Here is a 19962-nt window from a genome sequence, read left to right as displayed (position 1 = left end):
AGTCTTTAAGTCCAAAGACTCTTTTACAATAGACAATCTTTAGGTGTAGCGTATTGTTTGTGTATTTGGATCCCCGTTAGTTGTTAGTCACAACAGCTACTCTTCTTTGGTTTCCTCTACTGCTGGTCTTGTTCATTACTATGTTTAACATAGGCTTCCTACAGTGTCATTCCAGAGATGTCGGAGGACAGAGCCTTGTAAACACGCTGTCAAACATATTGGTACCCTTACACTTTACAGTGGACTGCAACAGTTTTTATATTTTCAAAACTAGTTGGTTATTTTTTTTTACCTGCAACTTACAAAGAATAGGATAAATGATACTTTCCAAGAATCACTTGCCTTCCACCAAATTTAATTTGAATTTTGAATAGTTTAGTCCAGGCCATTTTCGACTTAACTGAAATTAATGTTTTGCACTTTTGATCAGTTGTATATCAAACAAAATGTGAACACCGTAAAATTTCAACTTATTTTAGAAGTAATTGTGAGTCATGCACGGGTGCCTATATATTTGCCTGTATCTGTATGTTCAGAGAGGCAGTTATTTAGCTAGTAACTTAGTCCTCTTCATTTCTACACTATATACAAAAATATGTGGACACCCATTCAAATGAGTGGATTCTGCTATTTCAGCCACACCTGTTGCTGACCGGTGTATAAAATAGAGCACATTAGCCATGCAATCTCCATAGACAAACATTGGAAGTAGAACAGCCTGTACTGAAGAGCTCATTGACTTTCAACGTGGCACCATCATAGGATGCCACCTTTTAAAACAAGTCAGTTCGTCAAATTTCAGCACTGCTAGAGCTGCCCCGGTCAACTGTAAGTGCTGTTATTGTGAAGTGGAAACGTCTAGGAGCAACAATGTCTCGACTGCGAAGTGGTAGGCCACACAAGCTCACAGAACGGGGTCGCTTGCAACACTCACTACCGAGTTCCAAACTACCTCTGGAAGCAACACCCGCACAAGAACTGTTTGTCGAGAGCTTCATGAAATGGGTTTCCATGGCAGAGCAGCCGCACACAAACCTAAGATCACCACGTGCGATGCCAAACATTGACTGTAGTGGCGTAAAGCTCGCCGCCATTGGACCACTGGAGCAGTGGAAATAAGTTCTCTGGTGTGATGAATCACGCTTCACTATCTGGCAGTCCAACAGACAAATCTGGGTTTGGTGGATGCCAGAAGAATGCTATCTGCCCCAATGCATATGTAAAGTTTGGTGGAGGAGGAATAATGGTCTGGGACTGTTTTTCATGGTTTGGGCCCCTTAGTTCCAGTGAAGGGAAATATTAACGCTGCAGCATACAATGACATTCTAGACTATTCTGTTCTTCCAACTTTGTGGCAACACTTTGGGGCCCTTTCCTGTTTCAGCATAACAATGCCCCCATGCACAAAGTGAGATCCATACTGAAATGGGTTGTCGAGATTGGTGTGGAAGAACTTGACTGGCCTGCACAGAGCCCTGACCTCAACCCCACCGAACATCTTTGGGATGAATTGGAACGCCGACTGAAAGCCAGGCCTAATCGCCCAACATCAGTCCCCGACCTCAATATTGCTCTTGTGGCTGAATGGGAGCAAGTACCCGCAGCAATGTTCCAACATCTAGTGGAAAGCCTTCCCAGAAGAGTGGAGGCTGTCATAGCAGCAAAGTGGGGACCAACTCCATATTAATGCCCATGATTTTGGAATGAAATGTTCAACTAGCGGGTGTCCACATACTTTTGGTCATGTAGAACATAAGACTTTCTGATTTACACACATTGTACTGTAGGACTGGGCTGCCATCCAGACAGGTACCATGACCCCTTTTTCCTCATGTAGAGATGTCAGACGATAGAGCGGTGTATGTTGTAGTCAAGATAAACAAATAAAGAATTCCCGATATTGCCGGATGTAGTTACCTACCACTTGAAGAGAAGAGAGCGTTCCACAGGATATCCATCTGCAGCGGAGCACATTGGAAAAAGCTCCTTCCTGTTACCCAATCTGTGTGTCTGGAATGTGGTTCTGTTTTTCCAATCCTTCCCTCTACCGCTCTCTCCATAGCCCCCTTTTTCCGTTCCCACTACCCCTCTCTCCATCCCAGTATCTGCCCCCCACCTCCTTAACCCTTAAACTCTCACCCCAATCTGACCTTCTCATGTTGTACCTGTGTTCCCAGGGTGATGTGTGGATCTGTATGGAGCTGATGGACACCTCTCTGGATAAGTTCTATAAGCAGGTGATAGAAAAAGGCATGACCATCCCTGAAGATATCCTGGGAAAGATGGCCGTCTCGGTGAGTAGGACTACTTCTTTACTTCCTTTCCTCATGTAAATAGGACTAACTATGTCACATCATTCAGCCTAGAGACCAAGCGGAATATTACATGTGTTATGTAGGCCTGGGTTTCCGTTAGCCGGTAATTGCCTGCTTTGGGGCGATTTTTTTTAATAAATGAAAAGCTGATCAATAAAATTGTACCCGGCCAAATTGTCCAGGGGTGTCCAGCTGCTGAGGAGAGGGAGAACGCGAGAGCGGAGCCTTGGCCTAGGCTACTGTTGATCGTGAAGATGGAGGCCTTTTTTAATTTGAAGTATAACAAAAGTATTAAAATAAAAGTAGGCATAAGCTAAGAGTGAAAAACCTACAAGGCAGGGCTCCAGACTGTGACCATTTTAGTCGCAATTTGCGACCCTTTGACTTGGCTGTGTAAGTCAAATAAAAATGTGTCGTGTCGGTGTGGGCTGCACATTCATTCACCGCACTAAAAATGTCTTTTTTTTTGTCGGAGGCTCAAACCATGATTTGGTCAAACAGTAAAGTATCCTCATGTAATAGAAGTGTCTGCCTGCATGCCCCTGTACCTGTTTCGGTGGCGCCTGCTGCTGTGTTGAGCAGCCACTCGCTCTCTCTTTTCACAGGGGAAAAAAAATATCCGGGAGGAAGAAAAGTGTTCTGATTTTATAACATTTTAAAATACAATTGCTGGGGGGGAAAACGCTATCGTGTTGTCACAGATGGGGAGAGGATATTCTCAGCTTTCTGTAGGTCCATTTTCATTAACCTATTGGATACGGGGGTCACTAGCCTTTCAAGGTAATTGCAGCAATATAGCCTGTTCAGGTTTAAACCAATTCACAAGTCTTCTGTTTCATTCTGTTGATGCATTTTCTGTGGCCAAATTAAGTTCCAACTGTAATGTTATGTTTGACACAGTATAATATCCTACTCATTTTCCCTATAAACAATAGCTTGACTTTTGATATTATCCTAATAAAATTAAGAAGCGTTTGAAGGTTTGGTGTGGCTATTAGCCTATTATACTGCAGGCCTGTGATACAAAGGCAATGCTCACCGACCCGCCAACTGACAGGTGAACTTGATGAAGAATGTTTTAGGCCTACTGGATTTACTCCTATAATCTAACAATATAATGCTCATCTTTTATAAAAATATTCTATTTGAAAATGAAGGAATTAGCCTCCTGTAAACTTACACAAGTATTCACCTCACTTGGACTTTTCCACATTTTGTTGTGTAAATTAAATGTTAAAAATACCAATTAAGCCTCCCGGACTCTGGTGGCGCAGTTAGCACTGCGATGCAGTGCCCTAGACCACTGCGCCACCAGAGTCTCTGGGTTCGCGCCCAGGCTCTGTCGCAGCCGGCCGCGACCGGGAGGTCCGTGGGGCGACGCACAATTGGGCTAGCGCCGTCCGGGTTAGGGAGGGTTTGGCCGGTAGGGATATCCTTGTCTCATCGCGCTCCAGCGACTCCTGTGGCGGGCTGGGCGCAGTGCGCGCTAACCAAAGGGGCCAGGTGCACGGTGTTTCTTCCGACACATTGGTGCGGCTGGCTTCTGGGTTGGAGGCGCGCTGTGTTAAAGAAGCAGTGCGGCTTGGTTGGGTTGTGCCTCGGAGGACGCGTGGCTTTCGACCTTCGTCTCTCCCGAGCCCGTACGGGAGTTGTAGCGATGAGACAAGATAGTAATTACTAGCGATTGGATACCACGAAAATTGGGGAGAAAAGGGGATAAAAATTAATAAAAAAACAAAAAAACAAAACAATTAAATCCATTTCAATTCCAGGTTTTAACACAATATATACTTAAAACCTTGGAGGTGCAACTATTTTTGACACAAAAGTGAATAAAAAAAAGTGTTGGTTGCATTAGTGCCCAATACTTGGTAGAAGCACCTTTGGCAGCAATTACAGCGGTAAGTCTATCAGCTTTGCACATCTGGATACTGCAATATTTGGTCCATTCTTAACAAAATTGCTCAAGCTCGGTCTAGTTGGATGGGCACTGTTGGTGAACAGCAATTTGTCAGATTCTCAATTGGATTGAGGTTTGGGCATTGACTGAGATATTCAAAGACATTCAGGTTGTTTTTAAAATATTCCAGTGTAGCTTTGGCTGTGTGTTTAGGGTCATTTTCCTGCTAGAAGGTGAACCTCCGCCCCAGTCACAGGTCTCTTGCTGGACGGGGAACCTCCGTCACAGGTCTCTTGCTGGACGGGGAACCTTCGCCCCAGTTGCAGGTCTCTTGCTGGATGGTGAACCTCCGCCCCAGTCGCAGGCCTCTTGCAGACTGAAACAGGTTTTCCTCTAGAATTACTCTGGATTTGGCTCCATCCATCTTGCCCTCAAACCTGATCAGTTTCCCAGTCCCCGCTGATGAAAAGCATCCCCATAACATGATGCTGCCACCACGCTTCACCATGGGGATGGTGTTCTCAGGGCGATAAGCAGTCTTGGCTTTGACCAGAGAACTTTTTTCCACATTTGCTGTGTCTCCCACATGTCTTTTGTCAAAAATATTTTTTTTACAGCAATGGCTTTATTCTCACCACTCTTTCAAAAAGCCCAGGTAATAGTTGTCCCATGTACAGTTATTCACATCTCAGCTATGGATCTCTCCAGCTCCTTCAGAGTTATCATTGGCATCTTGGTTGTTTCTCTGACTAATGCCCTCCTTACCCGGTCACTGAGTTTTGGTGCAGGGCCTTCTCTAGGCAGAGTCGCGGTTGTGCCATATTCTTTCCATTTTTTAAATCGTGGATTTAACGGTGTGCCGGGGGATGTTCAAAGTTTGGGATATAATTTTTTTTTTTGAACCCGACCCTGATTGGTGCTTCTCCAGAACTTCTGACCTTCATGCTGATTAGGTTCTCTAACAAACAGGTGTTTTTAATGAGATCATGTGACACTAATTGCACACAGGTGTACTCCATTCAACTAATTATTTGACTTCTGAAGGCAATTGGTTGCACCAGAGCTTATTTAGGGTGTCACAGCAAAGGGGGTGAATACTTATTGAGCAAACAAGACTTGGTTAAGTAGGTGAACACTTATGCAGACAAAGAAATTCATGTTGGCGTCGTGGCATAGCGCTCTCCCTGTCTGGGGTAGGCCAAAGCTTTTTATATATACAGTACCAGTCAAACGTTTGGACACCTACTCAAGCAAGGGTTTATATTTTTACTATTTTCTACATTGTAAAATAATAGTGAAGACATCAACTATGTAGTAACAGTGTTAATCAAAATATTTGATATTTTTCAAAGTAGCCACTTTGCCTTGACAGTTCTACATTCTCTAAACCAGTGTCACCGGAAAAGCTTTTTCAACAGTCTTGAAGGAGTGCACTTGTTGGCTGCTTTTCCTTCACTCTGCGATTCAACTCATCCCAAACCATCTCAATTTGGTTGAGGTCAGGTGATTGTGGAGGCCAGGTCATCTGATGCAGCACTCTATCACTCTCCTTCTTGGTCAAGTAGCTCCTTTACAGCCTGGAGGTGTGTTGGGTCATTGTCCTGTTGAAAAACAAATGATAGTCCCTCTAACACGGAACCCAAACCGGCTGTGCGCCATTGTGCATAAATGTATTTTGTCTCCCACCACCAAACGCGATCACGACATGCAGGTTAAAATATCAAAACAAAATCTGAACCAATTATATTAATTTGGGGACAGGTCAAAAAGCATTGCACATTTATGGCAATTTAGCTAGCTAGGTAGCTTGCACTTGCTAGCTAATTTGTCCTTCTTAGCTAGCTTGCTGTTGCTAGCTAATTTGTGCTGGGATATAAACAGAGTTATTTTACTTGAAATGCAGAAGGTCCTCTATGCCGCCAATTAATCCACACAAAACGGTCAACCAAATAATTTCTAGTCATCTCTCCTCCTTCCAGGCCTTTTCTTCTCTTGACTTTATATTGCGATTGGCAACTTTCATAAATTAAGTGCATTACCGCCACTAACTTTGTTCATCTTTCAGTCACCTACATGGGTATAACCAATGAGGAGATGGCACGTGGGTACCTGCTTCTATAAACCAATGAGGAGATGGGAGAGGCAGGACTCGCAGAGCAATCTACGTCAGAAATAGAACTGACTTCTATTTTAGCCCTTGGCAACGCAGACGTCGTTGGCGCGCGCAATAATTGAATAACAGATTTCTGAATTTATTTTGCAGCGCTCGCGCATGCTACACGAGCTGTGTTGTCAACCTGTAAGACCAAACCAGATGGGATGGCGTATCGCTGCAAAATGCTGTGGTATCCATGCTGGTTAAGTGTGCCTTGAATTCTAAATAAAGCAGACGGTTTGGGTGTACTATGCTGGTAACACTATCACACCTCCTCCATAATTCACAGTGGGAGCCACACATGCAGATATCATCCGTTCACCTACTCTGCGTCTCAAAGACACGGCGGTTGGAACCAAAAATCTCAAATTTGGTCTCAACCGACCTAAGGACAGATTTCCACCGATCTAATGTCCATTGTACACGTTTCTTGGCCCATGCAAGTATCTTATCTGTTACGTACCCCTCGTGGAGGAGGGAACGCAACATCCTGCTACAGCTCAACTCCTGAGGAGTGGAGAAAAAAAAGTATGATCGTAAGTGTGGGGAAGAACAACAGAGGCAGAGAAATACAGTTTACAGGGAATTTATTATTCCTTAACACAGTAATGTGGGGAAAGGGGGCTGGATGGAACCAAAGCAAAATAAGTAAAAAAGTTAATCCCCCCCTCCTACCTTACCTGCCTTCCCACTTAACCTTTAGCACCAACTGGGGCGCTAACCAAAATACAGGGTGGTCCGCCCAGGTCTTACCTAGTGTGCATAGACAGATTCAATACTACGGGTTATGTATTCCCGCAGGCCTCTTGCCTAAACACTCCCAAGGTGCGTCCCCCCCCCTCGGGAACAAATGAAACAGAATAATTACCAATACTTTAAGTGAACAATTACAACAACCAAAAACACTAAGTCATATTGTCATACACATCCCTCTGATGGAGTGGCTACTAAATAATATCAACAAAACTTGTACTGATCAACAACCAACATAGGACAGAAGAAGAAGCTCTTTTCTCTGACGAAGGAACACTGGCTTTTATCAAGCTGGAGAAGGAGTTGGTAAATTAAGAGACAGCTGTTTCCCCTGACGAGAGGGAGGGGTCAGAGCTCCAATTAGCGATGGGGCCGACCAATCAGCTGCTTTAGGATTCCAGGAAGCCATTTCCTGAAATACACACACATACAAACCCACAACACAGAAACTGGGGAGCGTAACAGTGTCCTTTAGTAGTGGCTTCTTTGCAGCATTTCAACCATGAAGGATTGATTCATGCAGTCTCCTTTGAACAGTTGATGTTGAGATGTATCTGTTACTTGAACTCTGAAGCATTTTTTTGGGCTGCAATTTCTGAGGCTGGTAACTCAGAAATCTGCAGCAGAGGTAACTCTGGGTCTTCCTTTCCTGTGGCGGTCCTCATGAGAGCCAGTTTCATCATAGTGCTTGATGGTTTTTTGCAATTGAAACTTTAAAAGTTCTTTACATTTTCCGAATTGACTGACCTTCATGTCTTAAAGTAATGATAGACTGTCGCTTCTTTTTGCTTATTTGAGCTGTTTTGCTATAATATGGACTTGGTCTTTTATCAAATACAGCTGGCTATCTTCTGTATACCACCCCTACCTTGTCACAACACAACTGATTTGTTCAAACGCGTTAACCTGTCTAGGATGAGGGTGCCGCTAGCGGCACTCCCCCCCCACCCCCACTGAAAAACCAGTGCCGCGAAATTAAAAAAATTATTTTTTTAAATATTTAACTTTCACACATTAAAGTCCAATACAGCTAATGATAGACACAAATCTTGTGAATCGAGCCAACATGACCGATTTTTAAAATGTTTTACAGGGAAGACACAATATGTAAAGATGTACATCTATTACCTAAAAACACATTAGCATAATCCACCATCTTTTATTTGTCCACCAACACCAGTAGCTATCACCAATTCGGCTAAACTAAGATATTTATAGCCCCTAACCAAGAAAAAAACTCATCAGATGACAGTCTGATAACATATTTATGGTATGGGATAGGTTTTGTTAGAAAAAAGTGCATATTTCAGGTAGATGGCATAGGTTACAATTGCACCCACCGTCACAAATGGACTAGAAAAACTACATAGAGCAACGTGTTTACCTACTTACTAATCATCAAACATTTCGTAAAAATACACAGCATACACTAATCGAAAGACACAGATCCTGTGAATACAGACAATATTTCAGATTTTCTAAGTGTCTTACAGCGAAAACACAATAAATCGTTATATTAGCATAGCACATAGCAGCCCAGCATTGATTCTAGCCAAAGTGAGCGATAACGTCAACATCGCCAAAATATATTAATTTTTTCACTAACCTTCTCAGAATTCTTCAGATGACACTCCTGTAACATCATATTACACAATCCATATAGAGTTTGATCGAAAATGTTTATATTTAGCCACCAAAATCATGGTTAGACAATGTGAAATGTAGCCCAGCTGGTGAGAAAATGTCCGTGCGCCATATTAGACAGTGATCTACTCTTATACATAAATACTCATAAACGTGACTAAAAAATATAGGGTGGACAGGGATTGATAGACAATTTAATTCTTAATACAATCGCTGAATTACATTTTTTAAATTATCCTTACTTTTCAATACAGTTTGCGCCAAGCGAAGCTACGTCAAAAAACATGGCGTCCTAAGCCACTAACATTTTTCGACAGAAACACGATTTATCATAATAAAAATGTCCTACTTTGAGCTGTTCTTCCATCAGTATCTTGGGCAAAGGATCCTTTCTTGGGTCTAATCGTCTTTTGGTGGAAAGCTGTCCTCTTGCCATGTGGAAATGCCAACTGCGTTCGGGATGTACTGGAAGCGTGCCCAGCAATTCACAGCGTTTCAGAAATAAATGTCCCAAAATCGCACTAAACGGATATAAATTGCTATAAAACGCTTTAAATTAACTACCTTATGATGTTTTTAACTCCCATAACGAGTAGAAACATGACCAGAGTAATATTACTCCCTCCACTAATGCTTGGAACAAGTGCGGGTCGATGTCCTCCAGGCGCATTACGCAGCAAGAAAAGAGTTCCTAGCTACAGGTTTTTTTAATTTGTAGTGCCTGTGAACGCGCAATCGACCCCATTCAAATCGTCATCACGTAAAGGCATCCAGGGGAAGACGTAAGCAGTGTCCGTATACTCATAGCAATAACAGTGCCCTTTTAACTGACTCCAGATCAGGGGCCAACATTTCTGAAATCTGACTCCATGTCAGGGAAATTGCTGTAGAATGGGTTCTGTTCCACTTAGAGACAAAATTTCAACTCCTATAGAAACTATAGACTGTTTTCTATCCAATAATAATAATAATATGCATATTGTACGATCAAGAATTTTGTGGGAAGCCGTTTAAAAAATTACACGATTAGCATAAATAGTGACAACAGCGCCCCCATCCTCAACAGGTTAAGAAGTAAAGGAATTCCACATATGAACTTTTAACAAGGCACACCTGTTAATTGAAATGAATTCCAGGTGACTACCTCAAGAAGCTGGTTGAGAGAATGCCAAGTGTGAAAAGCTGTCAAGGCAAAGGGTGACTACTTTGAAGAATCTTAAATATAAAAAAAATATTACTACCTGATTCTGTGTTATTTCATAGTTTTGATGTCTTCTATTATTCTACAATGTAGTAAAATTAAAGAAAATCCCTTGAATGAGTAGGTGTGTCCAAATTTGTCTGGTACTGTATATCATTTTTATATTAATATAATACATTGGAGGCCTATGTCAAATATTGACTGGCTCTCATCAAGCTGCCCACTCAAGAAAACACTTCAAACTGTAACCAGTGCCTGCAACCTGGTTCAGGTGGTCAGCCAACCTACCAGGGTATTTACAAACAGCTTAGGAATAAAATCATCAATATGTAGTGATCACATCTTTACTGCAGACATTTGCTTTAAAGCAGTATCCAAATCCATAGGAGATAGTGATCACAATATAATAGCCATATCTAGGAAAATCAAAGTTCCCGAAGGCTGGGCCTAATATAGTGTATAAGAGGTCATACAATATGTTTTGTAGTGATTCATATGTTGATGATGTAAAGAATATTTGCTGGTCTGTGGTGTGTAATGAGGAGCAATCAGACGCTGCACTTGACAAATTTATGAAATTGCTTATTCCAGTTACTAATAATCACACACCAATTAAGAAAATGACTGTTAAAAACTGTTCAATCCCCTTGGATTGATTAAGGAATTAAAACATTTTATGGTTGAGAGGGATGGAGTAAAAAGTATGGCAAATAAGTGTGGTAGCCCAACTGGCAAACGTACTGCAAATTTAAGAAATCATGTGACTAAGCTAAATAAAAAATAAACTATACTATGAAACAAAGATAAATGATATAAAGGCTGATAGTAAAAAGCTTTGGAGCACCTTTAAATTAAATACTGGGGATAAAAGCCATCTCTGCACCATCATTCATTGAATCAGATGGCTCATTCATCACAAAGCCCACTAATATTGCCAGCTACTTTTTAATGTCTTTTTCATTGGCAAGATGAGCAAACTTAGGGATGACATGCCAACAACAGACGCTGACACTACACATCCAAGTATATCTGACCAAATGATGGAAGACAAGAATTGTACTTTTGAATTCCTTGAAGTCCGTGTGGAAAAGGTGATTTTTTCTTTTGCTGTCTATCAACAATAAGCCACCGGGGTCTGACAATCTGGATGGAAAATTACAGAGGATCATAGCAGACGATATTGCCACTCCTATTTGCTACGTCTTCACACTAGAAAGTGTGTGCCCTCAGGCCTGGAAGGAAGCCAAAGTCCGCTACCCAAGAATAGTAACGCCCCCTTTACTGGCTCAAATGGCCGACCAATCAGACTTTTACCAACCCTTAGTAAACTTCTGGAAAATATTAGCTCGTCACTTACTCAAAGGACTGATGATTGGCTGAGAGAAATTGACTATTCAAAGATTGTGGGGGCTGTCTTGTTAGACTTCATTGCAGATTTTTGACATTATCGATCATAGTCTGCTGCTGGAAAAATGTATGTGTTATGGCTTAACACCCCCTGCTATGATGTGGATAAAGAGTTACTTGTCTAACAGAACACAGAGGGTGTTATTTTAATGGAAACCTCTCCAACATAATCCAGGTCAAAGCAGGAATTCCCCAGGGCAGCTGTTTAGGCCCCTTGCTTTTCTCAGTTTTTACTAACAACATGCCACTGGCTTTGAGTAAGGCCAGTGTGTCTATGTATGCAGATGACTCAACACTATACATGTCAGCTACTACAGCAACTGAAATGACTGCAACACTTAACAAAGAGCTGCTGTTAGTTTCGGAATGGGTAGCAAGGAATAAGTTAGTCCTAAATATTTCCAAAACTAAAAGCATTGTATTTGGTACAATCATACAATCACAATCATTCACTAAACCCTAAACCTCAACTAAATCTTGTAGTGAATAATGTGCAAATTAAACAAGTTGAGGTGATTAAACTGCTTGGAGTAACCCTGGATTGTAAACTGTCATGGTCAAAACATATTGATACAACAGTAGCTAACATGAGGAGAAGTATGTCCATAATAAAGCGTTGCTCTGCCTTAATAACACTATCATCAAGGCAGGTCCTACAGCCCCTGGTTTTGTCGCACCTGGACTACTGTTCAGTCGTGTGGTCAGGTGCCACAAAGAGGGAAAGTTGCAGTTGACTCAGAACAGGGCAGCTCGGCTGGCCCTTAAAAGTACACAGAGAGCGAACATTAACGACATGCATGTGATTCTCTCATGGCTCAAAGTGGAAAAGAGATTGACTTCCTCAATACTTGTTTTTGTAAGAGGTGTTGACAAGCTGAAGGTACCGAGCTGTCTGTTTTTAAAATACTAGCACACAGCTCGGACACCCATGTATACCCCACAAGACATGCCACAAGAGGTCTCTTCACAGTCCCCAAGTCCAGATCAGACTATGGGAGGTGCACAGTACTACGTAGAACCATGACTACATGGAACTCCATTCCACATCAGGTAACTGATGCAAGCAGTAGAATCAGATTTAAAAAGCAGGTAAAAATACACCTTATGGAACAGCGGGGACTGTGAAGTAGCACAGACGCATGCACACACACACACATGATAACATACACACTATACACACACGTACACATGGATTTTGCATTGTAGATATGTGGTAGGAAGTATGGGCCTGAGGGCACACACTTAGTGTGTTGTGAATTCTGTAATGAATGTATTGTAATGTTTTTAAAATTATATAACTGCCTTAATTTGCACGAACCCAAGTAAGAGTAGCTGCTGCATTGGAGGCAGCTAATGGGGATCCATAATAAATACAAATAGGCCTATGCATGCAATGCCCTGATGCATTTAGTGATCTCCGGCAATAGGCTATAAAGTTTTGCAAATGCTACAGATGAAAACACAAGGAATAGTGATTTGGTCATTCGATATAGGCTGTTTGCACGGACACATAAATGGGCTCATTTGGCCAATATCCCTTGTTTATTGATGGTGGTGGTTTTTGTTGGTGAACGGCCTAATGGGTTACTTACCCAGTGCATATGGATGACCGGTAAATTTCTCAAATGTCCGATAAATTGAAAAATCTTCCTGTCACTTGTCTGACGCCAAATTTTCCTAACAGAAACCCTGGTGCAGGAAAAGTATTCTTGCTTTCAGAAAGTATTCACACCCCTTGACTTTTTCCACATTTTGTTGTTACAGCCTGAATTTAAAATGGATTCATTTAAAAAAAAAAAAAAAAAAAAAAAAAGTCACTGACCTAAACATAATACCCCATAATGTCAAAGTGTAATTATGTTTTTCATAAATTTTACAAATGACAAGCTGAAATGTCTTCAGTCAATAAGTATTCAACCTCTTTGTAATGGCAAACCTAAATAAGTTCAGGAGTAAAAATGTGCTTAACAAGTCACATAATAAGTTACATAGACTCATTGTGTGTTGAGTTTATTGTATTTTTACAGGGACAGTGCACATTAATCAACGTTTCAGTAAAAGTGACGGTTTTAGCCAGCCGGCTAATTTTCAACCGCAGTCCCTGGGCAGGTTATTAAAAACAATAATAATGTTCAATAATAGTGTTAATATGAGTTTTGAATGACCAACTCTGTACCCCACATACACAATTCTATGTATTGCCCTTTGTCATTGTGTAGGCTCTCTATGTAGGCCCTAATCAATGGATTTCACATGAGTGGGAATACAGATATACATATGTTCGTGACAGATAACTTTAAAAAAAAGAAAAAAAGTTTGGGGGTGAATCAGAAAACTAGTCGGCATCGGGTGTGACCATCATTTGCCTCATGCAGCGCGACACATCTCCTTCACATAGAGTTGATCAGGCTGTTTATTGTGGCCTGTGGAATGTTGTCCCACTCCTTTTCAATGACTGTGCGAAGTTACTGGACATTGGAGGTAACTGGAACACGCTATCGTACACGTCTATCCAGAGCATCCCAAACATGCTCAATGGGTGACATGTCTGGTGCGTATGCAGGCCATGGAAGAACTGGGACATTTTCAGCTTCCAGGAATTGGTCCTTGCGACATGGGGCCGTGCATTATCATGCAGAAACATGAGGTGATGAATGGCACGACAATCTCATTTAAAATGTCCCATCACTGAAATGCAATTGTGTTCGTTGTCCTTACCTTATTCCTGCCCATACCATAACCCCACCACTACTATGGAGCCCTCTGTTCACAACGTTGACATCAGTATACCGCTCACCCACACAACATCTTCCCGGTACAGTTGAAACCGGGATTCATCCGTGAAGAGCACACATCTCCAGCGAAGGTGAGCATTTGCCCACTGAAGTTGGTTACGACACCGAACAGCAGTCAGATCAAGATACTGGTGAGGACGACAAGCATGCAGATGAGCTTCCCTGAGACGGTTTCTGACAGTTTGTGCAGAAATTCTTTGGTTGTTCGTACCCACAGTTTCATCAGCTGTCCGGGTGGCTGGTCTCAGACGATCCCGCAGGTGAAGAAGACTGATGTGGAGGTCCTGGGCTGGTGTGGTTGCACATGGTCTGTGGTTGTGAGACCGGTTGGATGTACTGTCAAATTCTCTACAATGACATTGGAGGTGGCTTATGGTAGTGAAATTAACATTAAATTATCTGGCAACAGCTCTGGTGGACATTCCTGCAGTCAGAATGCCAATTGCACATTCCCTCAACTTGAGACATCTGTGGCATTGTGTTGTTTGACAAAACTGCACATTTTAGTGGCCTTTTGTTGTCCCTAGGACAAGGTACACCTGTGTAATGATCATGCTGTTTAATCAGCTTCTTGATATGCCACACCTGTCAGGTGGATGGATTATCTTGACAAAGGAGAAATGCTCACCAACAGGGATGTAAAAAAACTTGTGCACAACATTTGGCTTTTTGTGCGTATGATAATGTTCTGGGATCTTATATTTCAGCTCATGAAACATGGGACCAACACTTTACATGTTGTTTCTATTTTTGTTCAGTATAGAAACATGTTGCCAGTCTCTTGACCAAGAGGCTATTACTGTACAAAATGACTGAATTCATGCCAGATGTTTAATATACTAAGAATTAAATAAATACCATATGCAAACCAATGGGTATGTCTGGGAAGTTAGACCTGCATTCCCCATGTTGATATCCTTCTCCAGCTGCTGATGTTCTGTTGTAATGTTCCCACCTCGTGTTCTGTTGTAATGTTCCAACCTCGTGTTCTGTTGTAATGTTCCAACCTCGTGTTCTGTTGTAATGTTCCCACCTCGTGTTCTGTTGTAATGTTCCCACCTCGTGTTCTGTTGTAATGTTCCCACCTCGTGTTCTGTTGTAATGTTCCCACCTCGTGTTCTGTTGTAATGTTCCCACCTCGTGTTCTGTTGTAATGTTCCCACCTCGTGTTCTGTTGTAATGTTCCAACCTCGTGTTCTGTTGTAATGTTCCCACCTCGTGTTCTGTTGTAATGTTCCCACCTCGTGTTCTGTTGTAATGTTCCCACCTCGTGTTCTGTTGTAATGTTCCCACCTCGTGTTCTGTTGTAATGTTCCCACCTCGTGTTCTGTTGTAATGTTCCCACCTCGTGTTCTGTTGTAATGTTCCCACCTCGTGTTCTGTTGTAATGTTCCCACCTCGTGTTCTGTTGTAATGTTCCCACCTCGTGTTCTGTTGTAATGTTCCAACCTTCCTTGTTACAGACAGTGAAGGCTCTGGAACATCTGCACAGCAATCTGTCAGTCATCCACCGAGGTAAGAACAAGCACAGAGTTAAATAGAACGTTTAAATATGGTATGTAATGTATATCTCTCTCTTGGGTACACTTTAAAACAGTTTTCACTAGTGTCCATCTTTTTAAATCTGGAAGCTTTAACGGGGAACCTGCCACATCCGTTTGCGATGTCACAAAAACAACGATGTTACTTGAAACAACATTTTACATAGCATTTTTACAGATGTGTTTTGTGGTCTGTGTTGAGCGAGACAGATACACTGCTTCATAGTTATGTTGTTGAGGCTAACGAAATCACTTTAAAAGATGTTATACAGTAGGTCTGTTTTGGACTGACTCCAAAATCTGTGATTTCTCTCACTTCCATCTCACGCCACTCTTCTTTTCTCTGTTTTGTTTTCCTCCATCTCTCTCACTCACTCACTCACTCACTCACTCACTCACTCTTCCCTCAGATGTGAAGCCATCCAACATATTGATCAACACCCAAGGGCAGGTGAAGATGTGTGACTTTGGGATCAGTGGTTACCTGGTGGACTCTGTGGCCAAGACATTGGACGCAGGCTGCAAGCCCTACATGGCGGTGAGCGGTTGTGTGGGGGTGGGTGGTTGTGGGTGAGCGGTTGTGTGGGGGTGGGTGGATGTGTAGTAGAGGTTTCTGGGATTTAAAAGAGACAAATCTACTCAACAAATCTACTCAATAAAAATCAAACAGTAGAGTTGGGTTTCAGCTGGCTCAGTGAATAACTGTTTCAGAAGAGAGATATGATACATGAAGTACCTCATACCCCGGCACATCGATCTGGTACTTCCTGTATATAGATGCACATCGACCTGGTACTTCCTGTATATAGCTGCACATTGATCTGGTGCTTCCTGTATATAGATGCACATCGATCTGGTGCTTCCTGTATATAGATGCACATCGATCTGGTGCTTCCTGTATATAGATGCACATCGATCTGGTGCTTCCTGTATATAGATGCACATCGATCTGGTGCTTCCTGTATATAGATGCACATCGATCTGGTGCTTCCTGTATATAGATGCACATCGATCTGGTGCTTCCTGTATATAGATGCACATCGATCTGGTGCTTCCTGTATATAGATGCACATCGACCTGGTGCTTCCTGTATATAGATGCACATCGACCTGGTACTTCCTGTATATAGATGCACATCGACCTGGTACTTCCTGTATATAGCTGCACATTGATCTGGTGCTTCCTGTATATAGCTGCACATCGACCTGGTGCTTCCTGTATATAGCTGCACATCGACCTGGTACTTCCTGTATATAGCTCCACATTGATCTGGTACTTCCTGTATATAGCTGCACATCGATCTGGTGCTCCCTGTATATAGCTGCACATCGATCTGGTACTTCCTGTATATAGCTGCACATCGATCTGGTGCTTCCTGTATATAGCTGCACATCGATCTGGTGCTCCCTGTATATAGCTGCACATTGATCTGGTACTTCCTGTATATAGCTGCACATCGATCTGGTACTTCCTGTATATAGCTGCACATCGACCTGGTGCTTCCTGTATATAGCTGCACATCGACCTGGTGCTTCCTGTATATAGCTCCACATTGATCTGGTACTTCCTGTATATAGCTGCACATCGATCTGGTGCTCCCTGTATATAGCTGCACATCGACCTGGTACTTCCTGTATATAGCTGCACATCGATCTGGTACTTCCTGTATATAGCTGCACATCGATCTGGTGCTTCCTGTATATAGCTGCACATCGATCTGGTGCTTCCTGTATATAGCTGCCCATCGATCTGGTGCTCCCTGTATATAGCTGCACATCGATCTGGTACTTCCTGTATATAGCTGCACATCGATCTGGTACTTCCTGTATATAGCTGCACATTGATCTGGTACTTCCTTGATTTGGCTCTACTTCTGTTTTATTTTTTTCCTCGTGTTACTATTTGTTCATTTGTAATATAATGTTTTAACGCTACACCGTTGGGAAAGGATCGTAAGCAAGCGTTTCACAGTTAAGTCTACACCCGTTGTATTTGGCGCATGTGACAAATAAAATGTTGATTTGTATTTGTTAATGTTAACTAATTCACCTATCAAGTTTGACTGAGCAGAGCTGAGTTGGCCGCTGACACCATATATGTGTTAAGTGATGCAGGTCTGTTATGTCAATAGTCATGCATTTAAAGGGTAGAGCGCTTGAGTTTTCACTCACCGATGTGAAAACACAGACTTAGTAACTTAGTTCTAGTCATGATGGTCCCGTGTGGCTCAGTTGGTAGAGCATGGCGCTTGCAACGCCAGGGTTGTGGGTTCATTCCCCACGGGGGGACCAGGATGAATATGTATGAACTTTCCAATTTGTAAGTCGCTCTGGATAAGAGCATCTGCTAAATGACTTAAATGTAATGTAAATGTCATGATCTGGTTGCCTATAAGTACAAAGATAGTTATGTTTTTGGGTTATTACATATTTATTCACTTATTTCTGGATATTTTCTAAGCTACCCACAATGCCCTATTTCTCAACGTTATATGGAGGAACTAATCCAGTCTGTGCTACTGAGTTTGTATGCTAGCTCGGTATCTAGCTCAAGCTGGCTAATGTTAGCTACTAGCCATGCTAGCATGTAATTACATTCCAGACCAACTGTTGGCAGTGGTGAGCTGCAACCCATCAAACAAGGAGCAGATGGGGCATGTGCATCAATGCAGCATGCCCTTCAGACTTTGTGGCTGTGTTATTATCTAGTGGGAACTCGTTAGCATGGCAGGTTCTGGTACCTTCTTGCCGTGGGCTAAAAACGAAAGAGAAAATCATACCTGCTTGCTCTAATTGTGTAGTTCTCCTTTCTGTTTTGTCAACTTTTCGGCATGACCTCTGAAGTAGGCTACGGCAGTTTGGTAACTTGTTCCACCTTGACTTAGTGCTAACGTGCTAGCTGATTTTCCACCTTGACTTAGTGCTAGCGCGCTAGCTGACGGGCATCTGGAATCTATCAATTTTGGGTTTCCCTGACTCCATCGGCCTGGCGAAGTGCCCTCCTCCTCCTCACTTTGGTAGCTACCTCAGCCTGCACTTTTTTCAAAGTTTTACCACAAGATGGGCCCCAGCCATCAATCTGTTAGTCTGCTCTACATTTATATTACATTTTAGTTCACTTTCTCTCTTTGCTTCTAATCTGCGGTTATGTTTTGGTTGTGTTCTAGCTGGTCTTCAGTAGTTGGGCTCTAGCTTGCCGACCATAATCGTGGTTGTTGGCTAGGCTGGCTAGGCTAATAGCTAGTTGGCTAAATAACTAACGTTAGCTGGCTGGCTAGCTTGCTGCATATAGCTAACATTCTTTGATAACTGGTTAGATGGTGTTATTTTCAAAACTTTGGTTTTCTTTAATGTAGCTGTAAGCTAGGTGTTGATAGCAACTGGCTGACTCATGCACAGCTGGTAGGGGTAATGTTAGCAGGCTAGTTGGCTAGCAACCTTGCAAGTTGATTTGTATTGATACATTCATAAAGTATTTGCTTCTATGTTGTCTGAAAATGAAACTAAAACCAGTAGTCATCAGTGGAAACAATTTGGTTTAATTTGAAGTTCTACATTTGAAGATATTTCTGTTGGAGTTTACATTATAGGGAATAGGCTGGCTTGCCGGTCCTCCATATTACATCACACCCCGTAAAAACAGTTTCCTTCAGCATGCTTCAGAATTCGGATCGGTTTTGCCTCCCGAGTGTTGCAGCGGTCTAAGGCACTGCATCGCAGTGCTTGAGGCGTCACTACAGATCCGGGTTCGATCCCGGGCTGTGTCGTAGCTTGCTGCAACTGGGAGACCCATGAGGCGGCACACAATTGGCCCAGCGTCGTCCCGGTTAGGGAAGGGTTTGGCCGGCCGGGATGTCCTTGTCCCATCGCGCTCTAGCGACTCCTGTGGCGTGCCGTGTGCATGAACGCTGACACGGTCGCCAGTTGTACAGTGTTTCCTCCGACACATTGGTGCGGGTAGCTTCCGGGTTAAGCGAGCAGCGTGTCAAGAAGCAGTGCGGCTTGACAGGCACGTGTTTCTGAGGACGCATGGCTCTTGACCTTTGCCTCTCCCGAGTCTGTACGGCAGTTGCAGCGATGGGACAAGACTGTAACTACCAATTTTATATCACGAAATTGGGGAGAAAAAAGGGGTAAGAAGTAAACAAAAAAGATGTCAATCTTAATAATTATGTAAAAAATAGAAAAGAGGAGGGTTGTAAACTTTGCATTGGGCCTTTTGATGTGTTTACTAATGCAAATCCATATGTTA

At 42.5% G+C, this 19962-nt stretch overlaps 1 protein-coding gene across 1 annotated transcript in view; it reads left to right on the top strand.

Annotated features, from left to right (window-relative positions):
• LOC129828624 (dual specificity mitogen-activated protein kinase kinase 6-like) overlaps positions 1-19962 on the top strand; it is a 53214-nt gene that overhangs the window by 19721 nt on the left and 13531 nt on the right. The window contains exons 6-8 of the mRNA XM_055889708.1: positions 2178-2294; positions 15634-15685; positions 16122-16249. Of these exons, the coding sequence (XP_055745683.1) occupies positions 2178-2294; positions 15634-15685; positions 16122-16249 (297 nt within the window). The remainder of the gene's footprint in view (positions 1-2177; positions 2295-15633; positions 15686-16121; positions 16250-19962) is intronic.

This window comes from Salvelinus fontinalis, chromosome 30 (assembly GCF_029448725.1).
Source record: "Salvelinus fontinalis isolate EN_2023a chromosome 30, ASM2944872v1, whole genome shotgun sequence".
NCBI classification, from domain to species: domain Eukaryota; kingdom Metazoa; phylum Chordata; class Actinopteri; order Salmoniformes; family Salmonidae; genus Salvelinus; species Salvelinus fontinalis.
This window is presented reverse-complemented; position numbering and strand designations above follow the sequence as displayed.